Below are 22,350 nucleotides of genomic sequence, written 5' to 3'. Positions count from 1 at the left end.
GTGGCGGGGCCGCCCGGCAAACGCGGCTCCCGCAGGGCGCCCGCCCGCCGCGCTGCCCGTGCGGGGAAGGCGAGCGCGGCTCCCGCTGCCGTCTGTCGCTACCGAGTGGCCAGCGAGTGGGCAGGTGCCGCCGGTCCCCGCACGCCCCCCGCCCCCGCCCCTCCCGCTGCCCCCCCCCCCCCCCTCCCCTCCCCTCCCCGGCGGCAGCCCCGGGCGGAGGTGCCCGCGCCCGGCCCCGCGCAACCTGCCCTCCGCGGCGCGGCCAATGGGGCGAGGGGGCGGGGAGGAGCGGCGGGGCTGCACGCGCCGCCCCCGCCCTCCGCGGCGAAACTCGGCGGGAGCGCCGCGGGGAGTTAGACGGCGCCCGCGCCCCGCACCGCACCGCCCGCGGCCGGCCGGAGGGGATGAGCGGCGGGCACCGCGCTCCGGCACCTTCCCGCGCCGCCCCCGCGGGCACCTGGCGCCGCCGCCCGCTCGCCCAGGGCCGCCCCAGCGCCGCGCTGAGCCCTCCCCGGCGCCCGTGCGCCGGGCGGTGACCGGCTGCGCCGCGCTCGGCTCCGCGCTCGGGCCGCCCCGCTCCCGCTGCCGCTCCCGCTGCCGCTGCCGCTGCCGGCCGGACGCAGCGCCGCGCTCTGCGCGGGGAGAGGCAGCGCCGCTCCCCGCCCGCTGCCGGACGGCACCCCGCTTCGGGTCCTTTTTAGGACTTCTTTTTTTAACTAAAACGCACAGGTTTTATTTTTTTTTTAACTTCCCCCTCATTTGAATTTTTATTTCCACGCTAGGCTACCCGCCCCCTTCCCTACTCCGCGTTTCCTTTGCGGACCCGCTCTTGCCTTTGCTTGACTCCGCAGCGGCAGCGTGGGCATCATGTCCTTCAACCCCACCATCATGCCACCTGCGAACAGCTCCGCCAACGGGACCGCCGGTGGGGCCGAGGGCGGGAAGCCCCCCACCATCCCCACCATTATGTTCATCTTCGGCGTGGTGGGCAACCTCATAGCTATCGTGGTGCTCTGCAAGTCCAGGAAGGAGCAGAAGGAGACCACTTTCTACACGCTGGTGTGCGGGCTGGCGGTCACCGATCTCTTGGGGACTTGCCTGGTGAGTCCGGTCACTATTGCCACTTACCTGCAGAACCGCTGGCCAGGAGGACCGGCGCTGTGTGAGTACAGCTCCTTCATCCTCCTCTTCTTTGGACTCTCTGGCCTCAGCATTATCTGTGCCATGTCTATAGAAAGGTACCTGGCCATCAACCATGCCTATTTCTACAACCATTATGTAGACAAGAAGCTGGCAGGGCTCACACTGTTTGCCATCTATGCTTCCAACGTGCTGTTCTGCGCCCTCCCCAGCATGGGGCTCGGCAAATCTACCTTGCAGTACCCTTACACCTGGTGCTTCATAGACTGGCGAGCGAAGGAGGCCACCCATGCAGCATATTCCTACATGTATGCTGGCTTCAGCTCCTTCCTTATCATGGTCACCGTGATCTGCAACATCCTGGTGTGTGTAGCCCTCATTCGTATGCACCGCCAGTTCATGCGACGCACATCCTTGGGGACAGACACCACCTCCAGCCGTTTATCTGACTTTCGCAGACGCCGGAGCTTCCGCCGAATGGCTGGAGCAGAGATCCAGATGGTTATTCTTCTCATTGCCACTTCCCTGGTGGTGGTCATCTGCTCCATTCCTCTGGTGGTGAGTAACGTTGTGCAACCCTTCTTTTTGATCACCCGCACCACTGAGCCTTTTCTGCTCCTAGTCTGTGCTTGTAGGACAGAGTCCTGTTCAGCTGGTGCTGCAAACTGTTACAGTAACTTAGAGGCTGTTAGCATACATGCATGGTGAGACAAAGTTGTGTGGATCTGTATTCACAAGTAAAGAAACGTGCGTATCCCACGTCCTGGGCTCCTTTGGTTGGTTAAAATACAGCGCCAAAAATTCTCAGTAATTTTTCCACTGTTGGACTGGAATCCACACAGCAAAAAAAATCTTACAGAGAGCTAAAGGCACTTTAAAGTTCACTCCCAAAATTAATTTGTGATGAGTGAGGTTTGGGTCTGGTCTGCATTTCTGCATGTTTATTGTGTTTCAAAAGTGTGCACGCTGTTGCTGAAGGGTACGGTGGTCCTTGGTGCACAGAAGGAGGACAGAGCTCTGTTCACTTTACGCGAGCAGCACGCAGAGTGCTTCACACGCCAGACCTGAGCTGAGCTTCCCCTCCTGAGGGATCCACCCACCATCTCTGGGGTAGATCTCGCAGACATCCCCACAGCAGCTTCCCGCTGTGGGAGGAGTAAACTCCGTGGAACCATGTGTTGGTGTAAAGCCCAGTTAAATGGGAGTTGGAGGAACCTGGCCCTCGTAAACCTAGAGGTCATACCGAAATGTCAACATTACCACAAACCATTTGCTAATTTTCTGAAATGGCTGATACAATTAGTGTCATTACATTGAACGTGCAGGATCCACTTATTTCTCTTCCTCCACCTTATCTCCAAGGAAGACAAAAAAAACCCAACCCATGAGCTGGAGGCTCAGTTCTTGCTTGCCGCCCACCATAATAAGGCTTGGCAAACTTCTCTTCTCTGGCTTGGAGACGTTAAACAAATAGCTGGCTCGCCTTATTCGCCACCTTCCAAAACACAGTGAAGGGAGCCAAGCAGTGGTTGTCAGACAGAAAGTGGTTTTAGGAGGATTGTTTTAAGGGGGTTTATGCTCCGTAGGGTGATACCCCTGTTGCAGAGGGGCTACAACATGTGCAAAATACAGCTGGCCAGCTGGGGATGCAAAACAAATAGTGGGTACCATGGTGAGGAAGTTTGCAGAAGTACGTGTGAACAGGACTCGAGATGTCAGCGAGTCCGTCCCCCTGCTTCAGAGGTGCTGTAATCACAAGGGTTGGGCCAGTTTTGCCGCATTACTTACATAAACTGGAGCCAGTGAAGTGTGGCTGTGCTGGAGCACCAGCACCCCAGCTGTCGCCGAAGGCCCTCTCCCATCCTTCAGCGCTGTCATTTTGTGTTGTGCCGTGGCATGACCAGCACGATGCCAAGCGTTCATTGCTTGACATCTGAAGGAAGAGGAGAGGTGCTGTCACAGCTGCATGCAGGGTGTCTGGGAGGTGCACATGTGTTCAATGGAGTGCACAACCTGCCCTGCGGTCCAGCTCTGGGAGCTGCAGGGGTAGGCTGGCTTGCCGAATCAGGGACCTGGGAGGCATCAGGTCATGCAGTGGCCAAAACCCTGACAGTACTGTGGGTTATCAGTACATAATTTGATTAATCTAGTATTAAATCAGCTACTTTACAAAAGAACAGTATTGCCTTTTCAAGAGATGCTAGTAAGTGCAGAGAGTACCTTCTAGGAAATGAACACAGTGTTGGATGTACGTAACGTGGTGGACTTCAGCAGTTTCAGAAAGAAGACAAACCTTATCCTGTGAAGGAGCTTCTAGAAGGCTGAGAAGTCTGAATATAAAATGCAGAATGAAATTGTTCATATACATTTGGACCTGGGCAGTCTTTTACAGAATATACAAAAAAAAAAAAAAAAAAAACAAAACGGGGAGTGGGGGGGGAGGAATCAAGAATCAAGAGGGAGGGGTTACCAGAAAGGGAACTGGAGGATTGTTGACAATTAAAACTAATGAACCTGGGTGCGGCGAAAGGTTTATTACTTAAACAGTAGCTATTGAAAAACTTGTATATAGCAGAAGGTATGTGAAAGTGCAGGTGCTGATGTTGGGTAGCTCTCTCAGACCTTGATTTCATTACTTACAAGGGCACAAGTTACCTCGGGAGTGTTCATGAAAGTTAGATTTTCCCTGCTAAGGCAGCACATTTTTCCGTATCTAAAATGAGGTAAGAGACTGTCACCTCACTTAGAGGGATGACTAAGAGAAAAAGTAAGCTTTCTTAAAAAAATCCCTAACAAACCAACACACTCATCATCAGTGTGGTTGAATTTCTTCATTGTTATACAGCTTTATAAATCATTTGCCTCCCCCTGCGGGACCGTACATGCTGCTTTGTGCCATGATGTACTGCAGTGTATGCCACTGTATTAAGACCTCTGATTATATAGACTGAGGTTAAGAACCGAGGGAGAAACTCAGAGAAGCAACATCTTTATGCTATAAATCCCTAGAAAGAGCCAGTAGCAGAGACAAATAAATCACTAACACGGACTTTGGAGGAGTTCTAGGGGGCCCTCATCAAGCTTGTCTGTAACAGGGCAGCCTGACAGTCATCAAGAACATGCAAGTGGTAAGGTGGTGGTGGTGGTGGCATGATTCAGATACACAAATCAGGCTCAGAGGGTGCTTTGTGACTTAAGTTTTCTGACGAGCTGACTACCTACTGATGATTTCAGCTGAATAAACCATCACTTCAGTCAAAGCAAAGCAACTTCTGAAAGAGAGACTTAAACCTCTAACATTTCAGAATGAACACTTTCACAACATAATAAAACAGCAGACAGAGGCAGTCTGGAAGCCTACATTTATTAGGGTTTGACAAAAAAATATTAATGTCTTTAAATATTAAATGGCCCTGAAATAATAACCAAAGGCTTGTCTTGATTTAAAATGTGTTTAAAGAACAGCAAGCTGAGTCACAGACAACAGCAGTTTTTAATAACGAGATGCCTCAGCACTCAGTTTACAAGTAGGATTGTTTAGTGTCTTAATGATTTATTCATAAAATCAGCAAAATTTTACACTGACAAGTGCTGTAACAAAATGATGGGGGATTGTGCAGAATACCGAATGACCTTGACAGAACTGAAGGCTGATCAAAAAACTTGAATGAAAAACATCAGTGAAAGGAAACTTTTGATATAACCTGATGTGTTCTCAATAAGCGGAAAGTGATGTGAAGGACATGAAGAAGAATCAGACAAAAATTTAAAAGTTAAGTAAGATACCTAAATTATATGCTGACTCTTGTCTGCAATCCACACCAGTTATCTAATCTTTTAAAATACTGTGAGTTTTTAGGAAATAGAATTGGATAGAGTTAAAATTAGGGAATAAGTTATATTAGGAGGCATTTTGTCAAGAATAGAGTAGGAATTTTTATCCAGCCTTTTAAAAGAAACACAACAACTAGCTCTTTCAAGCATAAGTAGGCACACACTACTCAAAGTCTGTAATTCACTCCAGCAGCCTGTCAGATAGTCTTGTGATTTTAAAGTGCATGATCATTTTCTGATCCTGACCACTGCACATTGTTGTTAAATTATGGTAAAGTGGAAAATAAAATACAGTGTTTCAGGGTGTACATCTGGTTGATTGCACAAAATAATCAGGACTTTCCAACTTAATATTTAATAGAGCTAGAAGTTTGGATTTTCTTTTGGCTTGGTTGGTTTTGACTTTTCTCTTTAAGTATCGGGCATTGTCTGCAGCCAGCAGTGATGTAGCAGACGTGATTTTTGAGCAATGGAGTGGACACCAAGCAGACACCAAGGCCTTGAAGGGCAAAGGTTACTGGCTTGTAGAGCTGAAAAACCTGTTCCTGCTTACTACCATACAGTTTTTAAATTTATCCTGTCAGTATGTGGGGAGATTTTGAGGGCAGGTAGAAGCTATGAAGACAATTACCAGCGTGACTGTAACTGTACAAGTCACTTCATAGTACTTCATAGGATTAGAAATCATGATTTGCATCTGTAGTTAGTAAAAAGGAAAAGCAGCAAGCAGCATGCGGGACTGATCCTACAGGTACCTATCACTTGAGCATAGACTCAACATACCTTGGAGCTATGTGCTTCTTAACACAATTGCAAACAAACTGCTAGTACTTTGAAGGTACTTTGCCTGAATTCTACAGCTAAAAAGCTAATATACAAAACACATTCTTTTGACATTTGAAATTTTTCTAGTTTGCTTCTTTCTTTAATTAGGATCTTAAATTGCTCAATTTCAAGCATCAGATTAGCTAATTCTGTGGCGGGTGCCACTTAACTTGGCACTTAAGGTGCAAGGCAATACCCTTTATCATGCTAACTCCTGCAGCAGAAGACTCATAGCCAAAACAGGATACATCTCTTGCCGTTCTTGTAGATGATGCATTAGGAAATGCTGTTTCACCAGTAGGTGAAGAAATTATAAAACTGACATTCCAACACAGATTAAGTTTTACTTCACTGTGATTAAGATGTAGTCAATTCCAGCAACAGGTCCAAATTAATAAAGGCATTTGACATTCGGGGGGGGGCGGGGGGGGGCTTCTAATGAAAGACATGGGACCTTTCTGGGAAGTAGAAACAGTTAAGTACAGTTGAGAGTTTTCACTAAATATGTCTGGTTTGTGAATCTTTAACCTATATGTGCCTCCTATCTGTCACAAGGAAATAAAGAGGACAGAAATAACATAAAGCAAGCTTCACTGTACAATTAGTGATTGTCCTTTTCAGCCACAGAGTTAGCACTTAGACGCTTTTGTCTTCCCATGAAGCTTGCCAGGTAGACAGAGAAAGGTGAAATAGGTACCTCAATTTCATATGCTGCTTATCAAAAGAACAATCCTGCTATTAAATCACTGAGGTGTAACAATAGCTCCAAGTTTAAAAGAAAAAAAAAAAAAAAAAGTCATGTCTCCAAAATTGGACTGTGTACTCCAGCCATTTTCAAAGTGTGCCTGCTGGTTTTGCGCTCTGAGTGAGTTTATCAGCAAATACCCCTCCCTGTCACACCTCTAATCCTCCCGGTAATGACTGTATGTAGTTCCACGAGCTGCTAGAAGGCCACCCCTCCCTCCACCTTGTCCTTTGAACTCGTGGCTCTCGGGGCACCTGCCTGTGCAGCGGTGCGGGTCAGGCACCTGCGCTGCTGCCCTGCGTGGGGAAGCCTCGGCGCTGAGGGAGAACAGGAGCCTTTGGGAAGAGACGTCGGCATGGCACAGGATGATCCCCTGGGGAAAGCTGACCTTTGTCGGCTTCTATATTTGACCTTTGTATGTTCGTACATGTGACCTTTTTTCACTGTGGAAGGGAAAGATACCTCACGCCAACACTCAGGCGAACAGATGTCCACCGACGCCAGGCGACGGGTCGCGCCAGCTTTATTTTTCAGCCTCCCAGGTCCGGGGACGCTGGACGGCGCGTTTCGGGCTCAGCGCCGGGGTGGTGCGTAGCGACCCTGCCTGGCGCGGGCGGGCACAGGGACCCGCGGCGCCCGACCCCTCCCACGAGTGGCCGCCCCGGCGGGCGGTGGCGGCTGCGGGGCGCCTGCGCCACCTGGCGGAGCGCTGCGGGATGGCGCCTCGGGACGGGCGGGGCTCGCCGCGACCCCCCGGGCCGCCGTGGCGGGTGGGTGCAATCGGTGGGTACCCGCCGCGCTGGAGGTGTTTAAAAATTTTGGCCTCTGGAGGGGCCTAATTAAAGAACTGGCGCAGGCAGTGACACGTGGAGTCACGTAGTGAGGGACATCAGGCAGGAGGCTGATACAAAGCAAGTAACGGAAATCCTTGAAGCAAGTAAAGATTTATAAAAGAAAAACCCATAAAAATAAGTTCCGCACGCATAGGAATGCTCTTTGAAGTACTCGGTTTGCACATTTCGCTTAAGAGAAAAATAAGGTCAGTAAATTAGTTGTCAGAAAGGCATCCATGGTGTTCATCCACGATGTTAGAAATCATCAGGAAAGCAACCGAGAATAAAACCTGGATCATTATCTTGCTGCATAAATTCAAGGCTTTCCCATGTTTTGAATTCCGTGGGCAGGTTTTGTTACCTGTAAACCTACAGAAAAGTGCTGAGAAAGAAAACGTAGGCAGTCGTCTCTGACAGTCAGGTAGAGAGAGGCTGTATGTATAGTTCTTCCAGAGAGGGACTCTGCATCATTTCAATGTAGTTCATTGATAGCTTTGGAGCACGCTCAGCCTCTGGATTCTGGCAAGCCAAATGCCATCACATTGCCCTGCTGCAGGAAAATTTCTCCAAACAAACAGAATTGTAAAATTTTTCGCCAGACTTGGACAGCTTCACGTGTGGAACTTCTAATAAAAATGACTTAAGAGGGCTGTTTGGCTCAACTATTTAGATGCTCATTTGCCTCCTTGTCTGTAACCTCCTAGCATGGCGAGACAATTCATTTCAGAAGTCAGACGAGATTTTAAAATCCTCATTATTTTGCTACTAGATTTTTACTGCATCAGATAAGAAGATCCCTTAATTAAGGGATTTATTTTCAGTTACCTTAAGGAATCTGAAGAAAACAGCATCTTCCATTATCAATTCTGTTCAGTGGCTTTCCTAGGCCTCCCTATAATTGGATGCCATGTGGGTCTTGCTAAAACGGGGAACAGCTGTTTGAGACTGATCAACATAACAAACATATGATTCCATCCTCCTTACTGACACTGGAAAAAAATTACATCAAAGAATTGGGCTATGCCTTACTCACAGCTGTATTTACAAAAGCGCTTCTAAACCAGGAGATGGCCTAGGTTACTGCTTTTTTTTTTGGATTCAAAGGAAGAAGCTGGAGAAGACATTTCTGTGTAGAAGACAGGATCCTTTAGTGTTACATTTTATGCATAATAAACTAAAATTGCTAATTAAATAGTTACTTCATGGAGCAGCTTCAACATCTTAAATTCTTGACCACTTCATGAATATTTTTATGCTTTTGTAAGTAGAACCAAAATGCTGGCTCATGTAGGAGAGCAAAGCACTCCAGTCCAGTGCTGCAATCTCATCACTGACCTGTTAAAAATCTCCTAGCTGCGGGACTTTTCCTTTTTTGGGGGGTTTGGTTTTTTTTGTTTGTTTGTTTGTTTTTAAATAATAATTCTGGTTTTCCAAACTATCCTGCAGCAAGCAAGTAGTTGAGGGTATACAAACAATTCCAGTAAGGACAGGTGCCAGGAAAATGCATTTCTAAACTTGGGAATTGACAGCTCTGGACTTGTTTCCAAAGCCTGGTATACTTGGATTATAACCTGTGTTTCAGTTTGTTTCTAAACAAACAATTATTAACCTTCACTAGAGAAACTGATTGTCCAGGTCTTCTCAGTCAGGGTGGCCTAAGGCTTAGGGTATCAGGATGTAGGTCTACGTCTTTGCTTCCGAGTTCTATCAGGAAAAAAGGAATTTTTAAAAATATCAGCCAAAGGTTGGAGGTTCAAGGATTCATTATGAGGGGAAGGAGAAAGAAAGAGCCGTTCCTTTCCTATCTGTAACAAAGAAGGCCAATTTACAGCAGATTCTGGGTTTTTTTGCTGTTTCCAAAAATAAACTCAGGGCTGCCAATCTGAGATGCATGGCTTTGCCGGCCTCTTTTCTTGTCATAGCTTGCAGTAGCAAATCTAGATCTCTGGTTTGAAATGTAAACATCTGCTGATGTAATTGTGTTTCTTATCCCCCATCTCCTTGGGCAGGTCCGTGTCTTTGTGAACCAGCTGTACCAGCCGGAATCGGTGAAGGATGTGGGGCAGAACCCTGACCTGCAAGCCATCCGCATTGCCTCGGTGAATCCCATTTTGGACCCATGGGTCTACATCCTCCTTCGCAAGACTGTGCTCAGCAAAGCCATCGAGAAGATCAAATGCCTCTTCTGCCGCATCGGAGGGGCTCGAAGGCAGCACTCAGGGGGCAATTTCAACTGCGTGGACGGCCGCAGGACCTCCTCTGCCATGTCAAGCCAGTCACCCTCCTTCATCTCCCGTGAGCTGCGGGAGATCAGCAGCACCTCTCAAACGCTGCTCTATCCTCCCGAGTTAAGCGAAAGCAGCATCAAGGGCCGTGTGCTGCTTCCAGGCCCCAGTGCCAGCTTGGCTCAGTCCGACACCACCTCCGTAAGGACACTGCGCAGCTCGGAGACTTCAGACTCTTCGCAGGGGCAGGACTCTGAGAACGTCTTCCTGGTGAATGAAATCAGGTCTGGTGGCGGGACCAGCTCTGCATCCAAGGGCAGCCCTCTGCAGGTCACCTTTCCCACAGAGACACTGAATTTGTCAGAGAAGTGTATATAGATGGCCATGAAAGGCATCAACCCTGGGGATACTTCCTGGTACATTGGAAAAACTGGTGCAATAGATAGGTGTTCTGCCTATTCAAGGGGAGAGGGGTTCAGCTGTGCTCCAAAGGGCTATTTTTCTCTTGCCATGTGATGGGTACGTTTCTTTTAAGACTACTGAGGACTGTGTGGAACCGACGCTGCACTGGGGCCCTGCCATCAGAAACGGTATGAGGAAAGTCTAGTGGGGCTGGGAACATAAATTGCTTTGTCTTGTTCTGGGACACAGGAGAGCTCCTTGGCCTCTGGAAATAGAAAGACCCATCACTTTCTTTTTTTCTTTCTTTCCCTTCCCAAATCTGGTAGAACTGTGTTTTCTCTTCCCATGGTTGCTCAGCTATCAAGAGTTTAAGCTTCTGGTACTAAAGCTGAACGTGAGGCAGCTGCTAGGAACTGGACATAGCTACTCTGAGAGCTGCCTGGGGCAGGATTTTAAAGTGTCTCACTAAAGCATGAAAATGTGAATTTTTACCGTTGTATATATATCAGGATTGAAAGTATTTAAAAGTCTATTCTTCTCTATGAGAAGGTCTTTTATTAATACAAGGTATATAGAAACAATTGCCAGCCTTCTCCTCCCCTAGTATTGCCTGCTGATAAGACGTTCTTGGTTCAGATTTGTTCATGCTAGAGTCACAGCTGATGAGGTAATTCTCTAGCCGAGCATACATAAGCACTTTCTGAGTGAAATGGGAATATATGCGCTATTAAAACAGAAAAAGAAAACACATCCTTTCAGTTCAGAATATTACTTTTCAGTATATGTACATATTAAAAAAGCCAGATTTTATTTATGTGCTGAGAATGTTTCTCTGTATAACACATCTGCGCCTCTCCGAGTACTTTGGCCCACAGTCTGCACACACTTAGGCACACATTTAACATCGCCCATCAGAGTAGTCCCTTTGCTGCCTCCTTACATGTAAAGTTAAGGATGTATAGAAGTGCTTTCAGTATCGGGGCCTAAAACTTTCAACCCCTGATTAATAGTCTTAATATTCACTTTAGTTAAAGCATCACTGGTGTAATAAAGGTATTTTTGCATAACATTTATCATTTTACTTTAAATAGTAAATAGAATTTTATGACTGTGTAGTCTGATACTCCATCAAATAAATGTACAAAACCACGGAAGCAGAATCTTCATTTAAAAGTATAGGTTATACAGAACCATATCCTGGCCTTAAACCCCTTGAAAATCATTTGTTCCTAGAGTTTTAGTGGCACACACATGACCAAAACCAGCTGTTAACCACTAACGAAAAGGAGTTTGGTGTTTTATGTTGTAAGGGTTAGATCCTGTTCCAGAAACACTGTTTATCGAAATAATTCTATACAGATATTTGGAGGATGTTTTGTCAAATACTGTTATGCTGCTTAAAGTGTTTTCATGTGAATGCTTTATTGTAATGAAAATTGAGCCTTATGTTGATATGTTTAAGCAGTTGTACTGACCAAAGTAATTCTGGAGATCACAATTAAATGGAAATGTTCTGCTTGATCTCAGATGTTTTTGAGTCTGCCATTCGGTGCCAGCTCCTAACCATAGTAAATCTCCCATCTTGGAATGCTTTTTGCTCAGCTACTGTCAAAGCATACTTTGTCCTGTAAGTTTCCAAAACACCATGATCACCATCAGCAAGAGGCAGCCATCATCAAGTGTCCCCACAAGCACTGACACAGAGCCATGAAAACTGTTTATGCAGACACAGAAACACGGTGGGGTAGCTCGCATGACTGAGTGCTGCAATGGATGGCTACAGACTGTTCGGAAGGGATAGGCAAGTAGAGGCAGAGGGATAGCGCTGTGTGAGGTGAATGATGGTGACAGTAGGGTTCAGTGCTTATCAGTAAGAACCAGAAGGAAATCCTGGAAGACTGGAAGTCAGGCAGCGTCATGCCCATCTACAAGAAGGGCAGGAAGGAGGATCCAGGCAGCTACAGGCCTGCCAGCCTGACCTCTGTGCCAGGGATGGTTATGGAGCAGATCATCCTGGGTGCCATCACACAGCACATGCAGGACAGCCAGGGGATCAGGCCCAGAGCACGGGTTTGTGAAAGGCAGGTCCTGCTTGATGAACCTGATCTCCTTCTATCACAAGATGACCCGCCTAGTGGATGAGGGAAAGGCTGTGGATGTTGCCTACCTGGGCCTTAGCAGAGCCTCTGACGCCATCTCCCACAGCATTCTCCTGGAGACACTGGCTGCTCGTGGCCTGGACAGGTGCACTCTGCGCCGGGTATAAAGCTGGCTGGCTGGCCGAGCCCCGAGCGTGGTGGGGGATGGAGTTACATCCAGCTGGCGAGGGGTCACCAGTGGTGTTCCGCAGGGCTCCGTGCTGGGGCCGGTTCTGTTTAATAGCTTTATCGACAGCCTGTACGAGGGGATGGAGTGCCCCCTCAGTGAGTTCGCAGGTGACACCCAGCTGGGGGGAGCGTTGATCTGCGGGAGGGCAGGAGGCTCTGCAGGGGGTCTGGGCAGGCTGGAGCGATGGGCCCAGGCCAGTTGTGTGAGGGTCAACCAGGCTCAGTGCCGGGTCCTGCCCGTGGGTCACACCAGCCCCCGCAGCGCTGCGGGCTGGGGGCAGGGGGCTGGGAACTGCCTGGGGGGAAAGGGCCTGGGGGGGCTGGTCGGCAGCCGGCTGGGCATGAGCCCCCCGTGTGCCCAGGTGGCCAAGGAGGCCAGCAGCACCCTGGCTGGTGCCGGGAACAGCGTGGCCAGCAGGGCCAGGGCAGTGCTGTCCCCCTGCACTGGGCACTGGCGAGGCCGCCCCTCGACTCCTGTGTTTGGTTTTGGGTCCCTCACTGCACTGAGGTGCTGGAGCGTGTCCAGAGACGGGCAACGAGGCTGGTGAAGGGTCTGGAGCGCAAGTCTTACAAGGAGCAGCTGAAGGAACTGGGGTTGTTTAGTCTGGCGAAGAGGAGATTCAGGGGGACCTTCTGGCTCTCTACAACTTCCTAAAATGAGGCTGTAGGCAGGTGTGGGTAAGTTTCTTCTCCCAGACAGCTAGTGACAGGACATAAGGAAATGGCTTCAAGTTACACTGGGGGAGGTTTAGACTGGACATTAGGAAAAATTTTGTCACTGAGAGGGTGCTAAAGAGTTGGAACAGGCTGCCCAGGGAAATGGTGGTGGAATCACCATCCCTGGAGGTGTTTAAAAAACGTGTAGATGTGGTGCTTAGGGACATGGTTTAGTGGTGGACTTGGCAGTCCTGGGTTAACGGTTGGACTTTACAATCTCAAAGGTCTTTTCCAACCTAAAAGATTCTATGATTCTATGATACAATCCTATAACACAAACAAAAATCAAATACATTTTCCTTTAACAGGAGGAGCTGAGATTATTTGCCTTGATACATGTAGAAAGTGAAGCTAAATCTCTACACAAATAGTTGCAGCAGAAGCCACTTTTTCACCAGTTAAGCTGGAGAAGAGTATTAGTCAAGTTCCTACTGCAGCTAGAGACGAAGGTCTGCCTGAATTCTTTGCAATTAAACCACTTAACCATGATCTGTTGCTTACCAGTGACCAACAAATAGAATACACCCATCATACTTCCCAAGGCAGGAAATATACCCAGCAGAGCAGGAAGGTGGGACTGCCACCTGCGGACACACCACCTGTACCAACACTGTACCACACCTCTGCAGCTGGCCCAAAGCAGCACACCTGTTATCGGTACTGTGCGCAATGGCAGAATATCAACAGTGTACAGTAAGTATTTAAATAAGCAAGGGCTTATTATTATTTATTGGTTTCTCATTTGATTTATTATTTCACTAATACTATTTTATTATTATTCATCATTACTGACGAGAAATATGTATGGTCTGGAAGATCTTTAAGCAAGAACAGACCTTCTTAAGTAGCTTTGCTACGATAAGCCTGGGGTGTTCCTCCTGCCCGCTGCATTGCTGGTGTGTACAGTGGACTGGACTGACAGCACACATCATCAACACTAACTCCCTCGGTAATGAACCCAAGGATTCCCAACCAGCCCACAGATTACAAGTCTGCTGAGCAATACTGGAATTGCCAGCCACAACCCAGTGGCAGTGCACAAAGGCAGAATGGGAGCACCTCTACTGCCTAGTTGCAAACACAGATAGGGTGTTCAGAAGTAGCCTGGCTAAAAGGACTGGGCAAAGTGTGGCTTTTTTTAGGGTGACAGTTATGTCTCCTTACCTGTCCAACAGTCCCGCTCAGCTTTGGCACCCTCATCCACACTGACCATAAACACATTGTCTTCCTCAGCTTCCCTGAGAACAATAAATCTCATAAAATTAAGCTACAAGTTTGTAGAGATTAATCTGTCACATGGAAGATAAAAGTTTATCTTCCTGCTATGTATTATGAATAGTTCCTATACATTCAAAAGGGCTTCCCTTCTCACACATAAAAGCTCCCTTCCATTTCCAGCCCTGAGAGACCCATACACCCCTGAAACAGCCTGTCTTCCACACCTGCATGCACCCTCCCATCGTCTGTGTTCACAGAAAATGCACAGATTTGCCATTCAACAATTTCTCATACCAAAACTGTATCTCTCAAACTCCATTCTGCTAGTCCTGTGACTGGCAGTCCTGCTGCCTCATTTCCAGCAGTCTGTCCTGCCCACAGGTCCCAGCCCACCGCTTCACAGAACGCTTTCCATCCAGAGATACTGCTAGACCTCCCACCTATACCATGCCCCAAACCCCAGCCCTAACTCAATTTAAGGCCCTGTTCTGTGGCCCAGCTTGAAGGATCTACCCACCACAGGCAGGACAACAGCCAGCATCTGTACAAGACAGTGGCTTCTATGAAAATTTGTAGATTAATTTGAATCTCTGATCAATAATATAAATTAGCATTACGATCAGGCCCAGGTTTAGGGTGCAGGGTGTACTGAGAGAGGACTTGGACTGTAAGGGTGGGCTGTAGGATCCTGTTTTAAATCAAGCTTATACATCTCTGCTGTCTGCAACACTAGCACTGCCTAACCCACACTGGTGTGCTACAGACGCAATGCCAAAGCACTAAAACGAATGTGATGCACTATCTTCAGACAGCACCAGCCATCATCCTAACCAAGAACATTCCTACTAAATTTTTTACTTCTACTCCTAGACACAACTGCAAATCTATTCTTCCTAAGGGAGACGTACTACTACAGCTAGTAAATACCACCACATCTTTCCACACCTAGGCCTTGTCCTAGACTTGCCAGCTTTACTGGATGCGGAAACCAACTGAAGTCTAAAACACCTGCTTCCTGAACCCAAACGGTCAACTCGTTCCCCACGTCTGATCTTTCCCCTTGATCATTTACCCTGTACAAACCCTACAAGCTCTTACAGTTGCAGCTCTTAGAAAATCAGCCCTCAAAACCAGGGCAGCACATCTGGCGTGACCGAACTATCATAAGCTGCTCCTGCTTCTAAACTAGACCTCTCTGGAAATACCACTGGCCAAGGACTCCTGTCTACTTAAGAAGTTACCATGATACCAACCTACAATAAACACACGGTGTCCACAACCTGACAAAAAAACAAGCCCACATGCTTCTGCTTTCCTGTGCCCCAGCCCTAACTACACATATTGTAGTTTTACAGCCATTATATGAGCTTAAAATAAATTAAAAGAGCACCTGCCCTCAACATTAGCCTTTGCCTCCTTCACCTTGGTTTTAGGATCTGGGGGGCATTTACCTCGTATGACCAGCCAAGTTCCCAACGTTACGCTCTACTCTTGATCCCCAACACCAACAGATATTCAGACAACTATCTGGAACTACAGTAAACTGTTACATTGGCTGTTTTCCCCTCCACAACTACTTTTAAAATCCTATTTCTTGAGGTGCTATTTCTACCTTCTAGTGTCATCAGAAAGGATTTATTCTCTCTCAGTACAATTTATGTTTGAATTTTTAAAAGATACTTTATCTCTGTTTGTAAGAGTGGAATTTATCTGCCCTCTTTCAGCATTTGAAGTTAACTGCCAGTCAGTCACCTTCAGTTTCCTTGTACTCAACGGAAATTAGGCACCTTGGGAGGCTGATACAGCTCATCTTAAGACATTTACCTAACACAAGGCACATGAATGGCCCTCTGAGGCTGTGTATCTTTTTCCACTGGATATAAAGAGATTCAAAGGTGGAAAAAAAGTATTTGAATATTTAACCGTAGATTTTAAATTAAGCAAAATTAATCCACCTAACCAACTGTTGTTGAGATTTCCACTTTAACAACGTTGCAACACTCCACCATTTTAATATAGGATTCATATGGGAGGCAAACACACGGAAGCTACTGCAGCCACTGCCACTAGTGATGATGAAGAACAATAAAAATGAATTCCTGATGGCAAAGTGGGAGTGTTCTTCACAGACATCCTGTTTTTGATAACAAAAGCTTTCTCCTTTGGGCCCCTCTCATCTGGATACCCCTGAGAGGTTTAAAAGCACTGAGCACTACCTTTTATTAAACATTTTTCCTGATATGTCTTTTTTTTTTACTATAACTCATTAACAATGTGTTATAGTAAACAGAAGTAAACAGTAAAAAGTGCCTCTGCTCCTGTCAGCAGAGACAGGAGAAGCCAACTGATTAAATTCTAAAATGGTCAACGGTAACCTTTATTCCTATTATAAACAAAAGAATAAACAGGCATCAGTGAGCAGCAGTCAGTATTTTATTCAAACAGATCCAAAAGTTCCTATACATGCAAAACACGGCATGCTGCACAAAAACCAATATTTAAATCATCAATTTTTGCACTTTTTCCCAGTTTAACAGTGTCACGAAGACGTACTCGCTCTACAGTGTTCTATAAAACACTATGGTCCTGACAATAACTAGAATTTATAACCTAGTCTAATCAGAAGGGAAACACATTTAGTACAGAGGATGGAAACAACCATCCCTTGAACCCAGCATGGACATTCTGCTCAATGGTGTAGATACAAACCCCTCCATTACTTTGGCCCAGCAGTGCTGAAGTCAATAGGAATTTGTGAATCATTTCATTGGAAACAGATTCTGTGATAACATGGAGCTCTGAAAGAAGGGAGGCAGTCCTTCCTGTATGAGTAAATACATAACACTGATGCAAGTATAAAGTGCAAAGAAAAAAAACTTGTGTTGGGTTATAGCTGATCTCTTCCAAAATGAAAACATAACTTTACAGCTTCTCACACATTTCCTTTTCTAGGAATCATCTCCTCTTTGAAGAAATCTGTCCAAATCCTTCTCACACTAGTTCTTCCTATGGCTGAGTAGATTGTATTATTTCAGTTCTTAGGGAAAGTGAGACTAAAAAATTCTTCAACTGGGACAATTTAAACCATCTATCAAACCATATCTTAATCTAATGCCTATTCAGTAAGCATTTAAGATTTATTTTTGAACCAAAAGAACAAATGAAAATATGACCTGGTAATTTTTTAGATTTCTTAATATATTTTAGTTGCTGTAATTATGATTACTTTGAATACTGAGATGTTAAAAAGTATAAGTGTGCATGTGCAAGTACAGATCCAAAATTTCACACCAATACAAAAATATATTCCGAAGAATCTTGTAAAAATTAATGAAAATTTAGTAAGTACAACATGGCAATTAAGTTTTTGAAAGGGATAATTAATTACTGCAAAGTCTGTAAGCGTTCTCTTAAATAAAGATATTCAACTGAAAGTGATTTGAGGTAATTTTTCTACAAAGCACCTTCTATTGCAAAAATCACTATGCTCTCGAGCAACACTATTTTCTTTTAAAATGTGTTATTTTGAAAATAGAAATCAGATATGGAAAATGGAAAGACGATTGATTTCAAAAGGTTTCACTCACCTACAGAACTATTACTCAAATGTTTTTATCATGCAAAATGTCATAAAAATGAAGTAGAAATGATGTGTTCCCAAGCCTGAATTCTCCAGGAACTCCTCAGTTGACCATTTTTTCAAGTCCAGCTAGGAGGTGACCATCTCTACCATGTCTCCAAGACAATGAAAAGAGAGCAGTCCAGAACAGAGCGCATCGAAGAAACAACCTGACTTCACTTCTGTGGCCCCCTTCCCTAAAGAAAGACTAACACCAAACAAATCTCCTATGTTATGCCTCTTAACACAATGTGAATACACACCACAGCATCCAAAAAAAAAAAAAAAAAAAAAAAAAGGATAAAAAGGGAGACTCAGGTAATGCTGTACTGAAAACGTGGTTCATTAAGAACATACTTTAAATAGCAGGACATGAGAATCAGGACAAACAAACTGACTCTCTTTATGAAATTAGCCTCACTAGGAAAGAAAAGACTAAATGTAATACACTTCAGACGTACCTATTTCCAGCTCCCACCATTTTACTTTTGGTGATGTCTGTCACACAACACTCAAGATAAAGGCCAGTTTCAGTCTCAGCTGAATGTTCTTTCATCTGTTGAAACATTTAGTAATAACTAAGCATTCAGATGCTTGTTTGCATTTCCTTTCATCTAATCGGAAAGTGTTTAACCCATCCACCTATGAAAGCAACACAAAGGTTTCTACTGATTTCATTTGACTCCAAATCAGAAGCCCAATCTATCACACACACACACAAGTGAAATAATAATCCACCTCCGCTTCATAGGGAACTTCCTCATAGAAAAAGTAATCTTAATGAAAATAAAGACTTCTGATAACAAAGAACAGTTCACACTTCAACTGGAAGAAAAATAAAATTAACGAGTAAGGATTGAAACAGATTTTTTTTTTTAAATCCCTTTTTCTTTTACAGTTTAAATAGAAGCTTATGAATTACTGCAAAAATGTAGACATTAATTTGCAAAATTATGAAAGACATAAAGATGAAAACAGTTGTTAAAATGTAGTTGAGCATTTTAGTATTACATTTGTTCATAAGATTTTTAGAATCAACTCTTCGCTTTCTTTTCCAGAGATATGGATGGAACGACTCAGGTGACTGCTTTTTAAATCTACAAAATAAAATCAACTTCCAGTTCTTTAGCTTTTACAGGCTCTCCCACTGCTCAAAAAACAAAAATAAAGCAAGCCCAATACAATAAATAACACTCGTTCTTATGACAGCCCATAAGGCTGCTCTATCGGGCTCTGATGAAAAGAGTTTCATCAGGAGTTGTAGGACAATTCTCCTTCTCAGTAACAGTCTCTACTGTACCTGAAGCAGACACAATCACTACCGTTTTAGCTGCTGAAAGAGCTTTCTCCTTCTCTGCAATAGCAGCACAGACTGCCACAATTTCATCACTTTCAAAGTCATAGTCTGGGATTGGTTCTTGTGCAAGATCTTTCTCTTTTGCCAGTGTTTGCATTGCCTCAGTCTTTGTTGCCTTCTGCTGTTCATGTAGTTTTCTTGCCCAGGAAAGGTCCTCTTTCCATACTTCAGGGTTCATTGGAAAGATGTGTAAGGACACCTGGAAACTTCGGATTGCCTATAAACAGAATGGGGAAGAAACACTTTAAAGTGTACACATTTCATCATAGAAATTAACCAAAAAATATTACATACATCATTCAAGCAACAACAAAAATGTTTTTACTCCCGTCTGTCTTTAGTAGAACAATCCTCCCTCAGCTGTAAGATCAACAGGATCGTCACCCCCAGCGAACTGTGCATGTAAGTTCCTGAAAGTACCAAGAATGCATGAACAAATCGGGCATCTAGCAACACGAGCACGAATAAAAGTTCACATGTAAAAAATAATATTGTAAATAAAAAGGTAAAAGAAAAATAGTTTTTGTTTTGATGGTTTTCTATCCCACTTTTCTCCTACCATCAGAGGTACATGAAGGCAAAAGCAGATACAGAAATACAGAAAAGGGATGACTGGGATTTGAAGTAGCACTAATATTTTAAAGTAGCTTTTAAAATAGCATGTAGCCATTTCACATACAGACCTAATACTAGAGTAATCCTAGCCCCATGAAAAGCAGTTTCTGTAACAAGTTTGTGGTTGCAAACGCACCGAAACAAGCAAAACTAGCAAATAGATTCCCAACTTGGAGAATTGCTCTATGAAAGAGCTCCAATAATTTTATGAACAATGTAATATTAATACAAGCAAGTACAGTCAATACTGTTTCTCCTGTATTTCAGCCCAATTGGGAAAAGTCTCACAAATACAAATACTCAACACAGAAGTTGTTAAATACATAAAAAAATTTGACCATCTAATCCAGTAGATGTGATATTTGGCAATAAGAGATTGCTACAATATTGAAAAAATGATACACCAAGAATCACAACACAATATTGTATTTATAGTTATATCAACAGTGAAAAGGCCAAGACTGACCTTACCTACACAGACTTATGTGTATGTACAAACAGGCAGGTGTGTCTTTCACATTTATGACTGTATGGTAAGTTATGGAAATGGCTACATGAGTGACCAAACTCTTGTATGATAGAAGAAGCTTTCCTGTAGGATGGGAAAACAGTGATGATATGGATTTGGATTATATTTGGGAAAATTTATAGCAACTTGCATATAAAGACTTTAAAGACATATGGACAACCATTGAATTCCACATTCTGTTGTAATTTAGAAATACCTAAAGCATCCAAATTAATTTGAAAATCCATAACTTTTCATCTACATAGACAGAAACTGCCAAGTCATCCTTCTGCTGGTACAGATTAATATATAAGCTCTGAATGATGTGAACTCTGCAGAAAAGAGATATAAATCAGATTTAAGAAATGCTGATTATGCTATCAGCCTTACTGTTGTTGTAATAGGCAGCCTTTCAGTTCCAGGAAAAATCTTTACTATTGGTCCACAGCCAGCTCAGAAGTGTAGGAGCATGCTGAACTTTAAACAGAAGGAGTACAGTGCAATTCTTGCAAAACAGTGTCATTTTATTCAGCTTTGCTAGCTTTTAATTTCCAGGGACACATGAGCTACAAGTAAACACTAAATGCTCTTTTTTTTTTTTTATTTCTGTTGAAAACAAAATATAAACAAACACCATCTGCTTTTAAGCCTTCCATGAAAGAGGCCCCCTAATTAAAACCTGTCTATATAATGATGCTCATGCACAATAAACAACCCCAAACACAGTAGTCAAATATAAGGTAACATTTGATAAGCTTAGAAGCTGCCTCAATGACTGATATAATACAGCATGAAAACATAGAAATATAGAAAAAAAGACTGTGTATAACATTGTTAAAAATAGGTAATAATAAAGTAATTTCTAAGTGCTGCAGAAGTTCAATGGGATTCCTTTTAAAGCAGCAATGTAACACTGAAAAATACAGAACCATCATCCACACAAAATTTTATGTTGCCACTGCGGGTGCTTCCACAGCCGTTAATTTCCATTAAGACAGAAGAAAGAATAACAGTGCTACTTCTAATTTCCCCCCTGATGGAGATGTAAATCTCCTTTTCCAACTGCCTGTCTGGCATTACAGGAAAACACGGAGGCACAAGATAAACTTGGAATTTCTAGTCTCATTTTGAAAAGCAGCATATAAGAGACTATGTATTTGTATTTTCAAAATACTTTAGATTTCATTTCACAAGAGGATGTTCTGTAGCAAACAATTTGTACCATAAGCAGAAACTCCTCTGCTGGTTTGCAGAGTCTTTAAATGTAAAGGGCTGTTCTGATCAAGACTATACTTTTTCTAGCACATTTTTATAACCTAAAAAAAATGTAAGGGAGCATTTTAAGAGGTTATGCAGTTCACATCTGGCCCCAAGGTCTGTATTAGGCCTTTATGTTACATCTGACAGACACAATCTGACCTATTTCGAAGGACGTCCATCAGTAGAAGATGTGTATACATCTATACGTAATCCTTTTCTGTGTTTAATGACACTTAAATATGGATTTTTTTATTTCTTTTTACAGCATCCAACATAATACTTGGGGGTGCTGGTGGGATGAAAAACTGGACATGAACCAGCAATGTGTACACGCAGCCCAGAAAGCCAACCAAATCCTGGGCTGCACCAAAAGCAGTGTGGCCAGCAGGGCGAGGGAGGTGATTCTGCTCCTTTACTCTGGTGAGACCTCACCTGCAGTACTGCATCCCGATCTGGAGTCCCCCGTATAAGAAAGACATGGACCTGTTGGAGCGGATCTAGAGGAGGGCCAGAAAAATGGTCAAAGGGATGGAACACCTCTCCTATGAGGACAGGCTGAGAGAGTTGAGGTTGCTCAGCCTGGAGAAGAAAAGGCTCCTGAGAGACCTTACTGCAGCCTTTCAACAGTTCAAGGGGGCTTATAAGAAAGATGGGGATTGAAATTTTAGCAGGGCTTGTAGTGACAGGACAAGAGGTAATGGTTTTAAACTAAAAGAAGACAGATT

At 44.4% G+C, this 22,350-nt stretch overlaps 2 protein-coding genes across 3 annotated transcripts in view; one reads left to right on the top strand and one right to left on the bottom strand.

The window, feature by feature from the left end:
- The first annotated feature begins 249 nt into the window (after positions 1-249).
- PTGER4 (prostaglandin E receptor 4) lies at positions 250-11,525 on the top strand. Its single transcript, XM_005241183.4, has 2 exons — positions 250-1,698; positions 9,387-11,525. Exons 1-2 carry the CDS (start codon positions 868-870, stop codon positions 9,978-9,980), a joined length of 1,425 nt encoding a protein of 474 aa, XP_005241240.1. The 5' UTR covers positions 250-867; the 3' UTR covers positions 9,981-11,525.
- A 5,156-nt stretch (positions 11,526-16,681) lies between these two features.
- The window catches only part of TTC33 (tetratricopeptide repeat domain 33), a 48,361-nt gene continuing 42,692 nt past the window's right edge, over positions 16,682-22,350 (bottom strand). For both annotated transcript variants that reach the window (XM_055790249.1, XM_055790250.1), the window contains exon 5: positions 16,682-19,459. In XM_055790249.1, the coding sequence (XP_055646224.1) occupies positions 19,109-19,459 (351 nt within the window). In that variant the 3' untranslated portion in view covers positions 16,682-19,108. The remainder of the gene's footprint in view (positions 19,460-22,350) is intronic.

This window comes from Falco peregrinus, chromosome Z (assembly GCF_023634155.1).
Source record: "Falco peregrinus isolate bFalPer1 chromosome Z, bFalPer1.pri, whole genome shotgun sequence".
NCBI lineage: Eukaryota > Metazoa > Chordata > Aves > Falconiformes > Falconidae > Falco > Falco peregrinus.
This window is presented reverse-complemented; position numbering and strand designations above follow the sequence as displayed.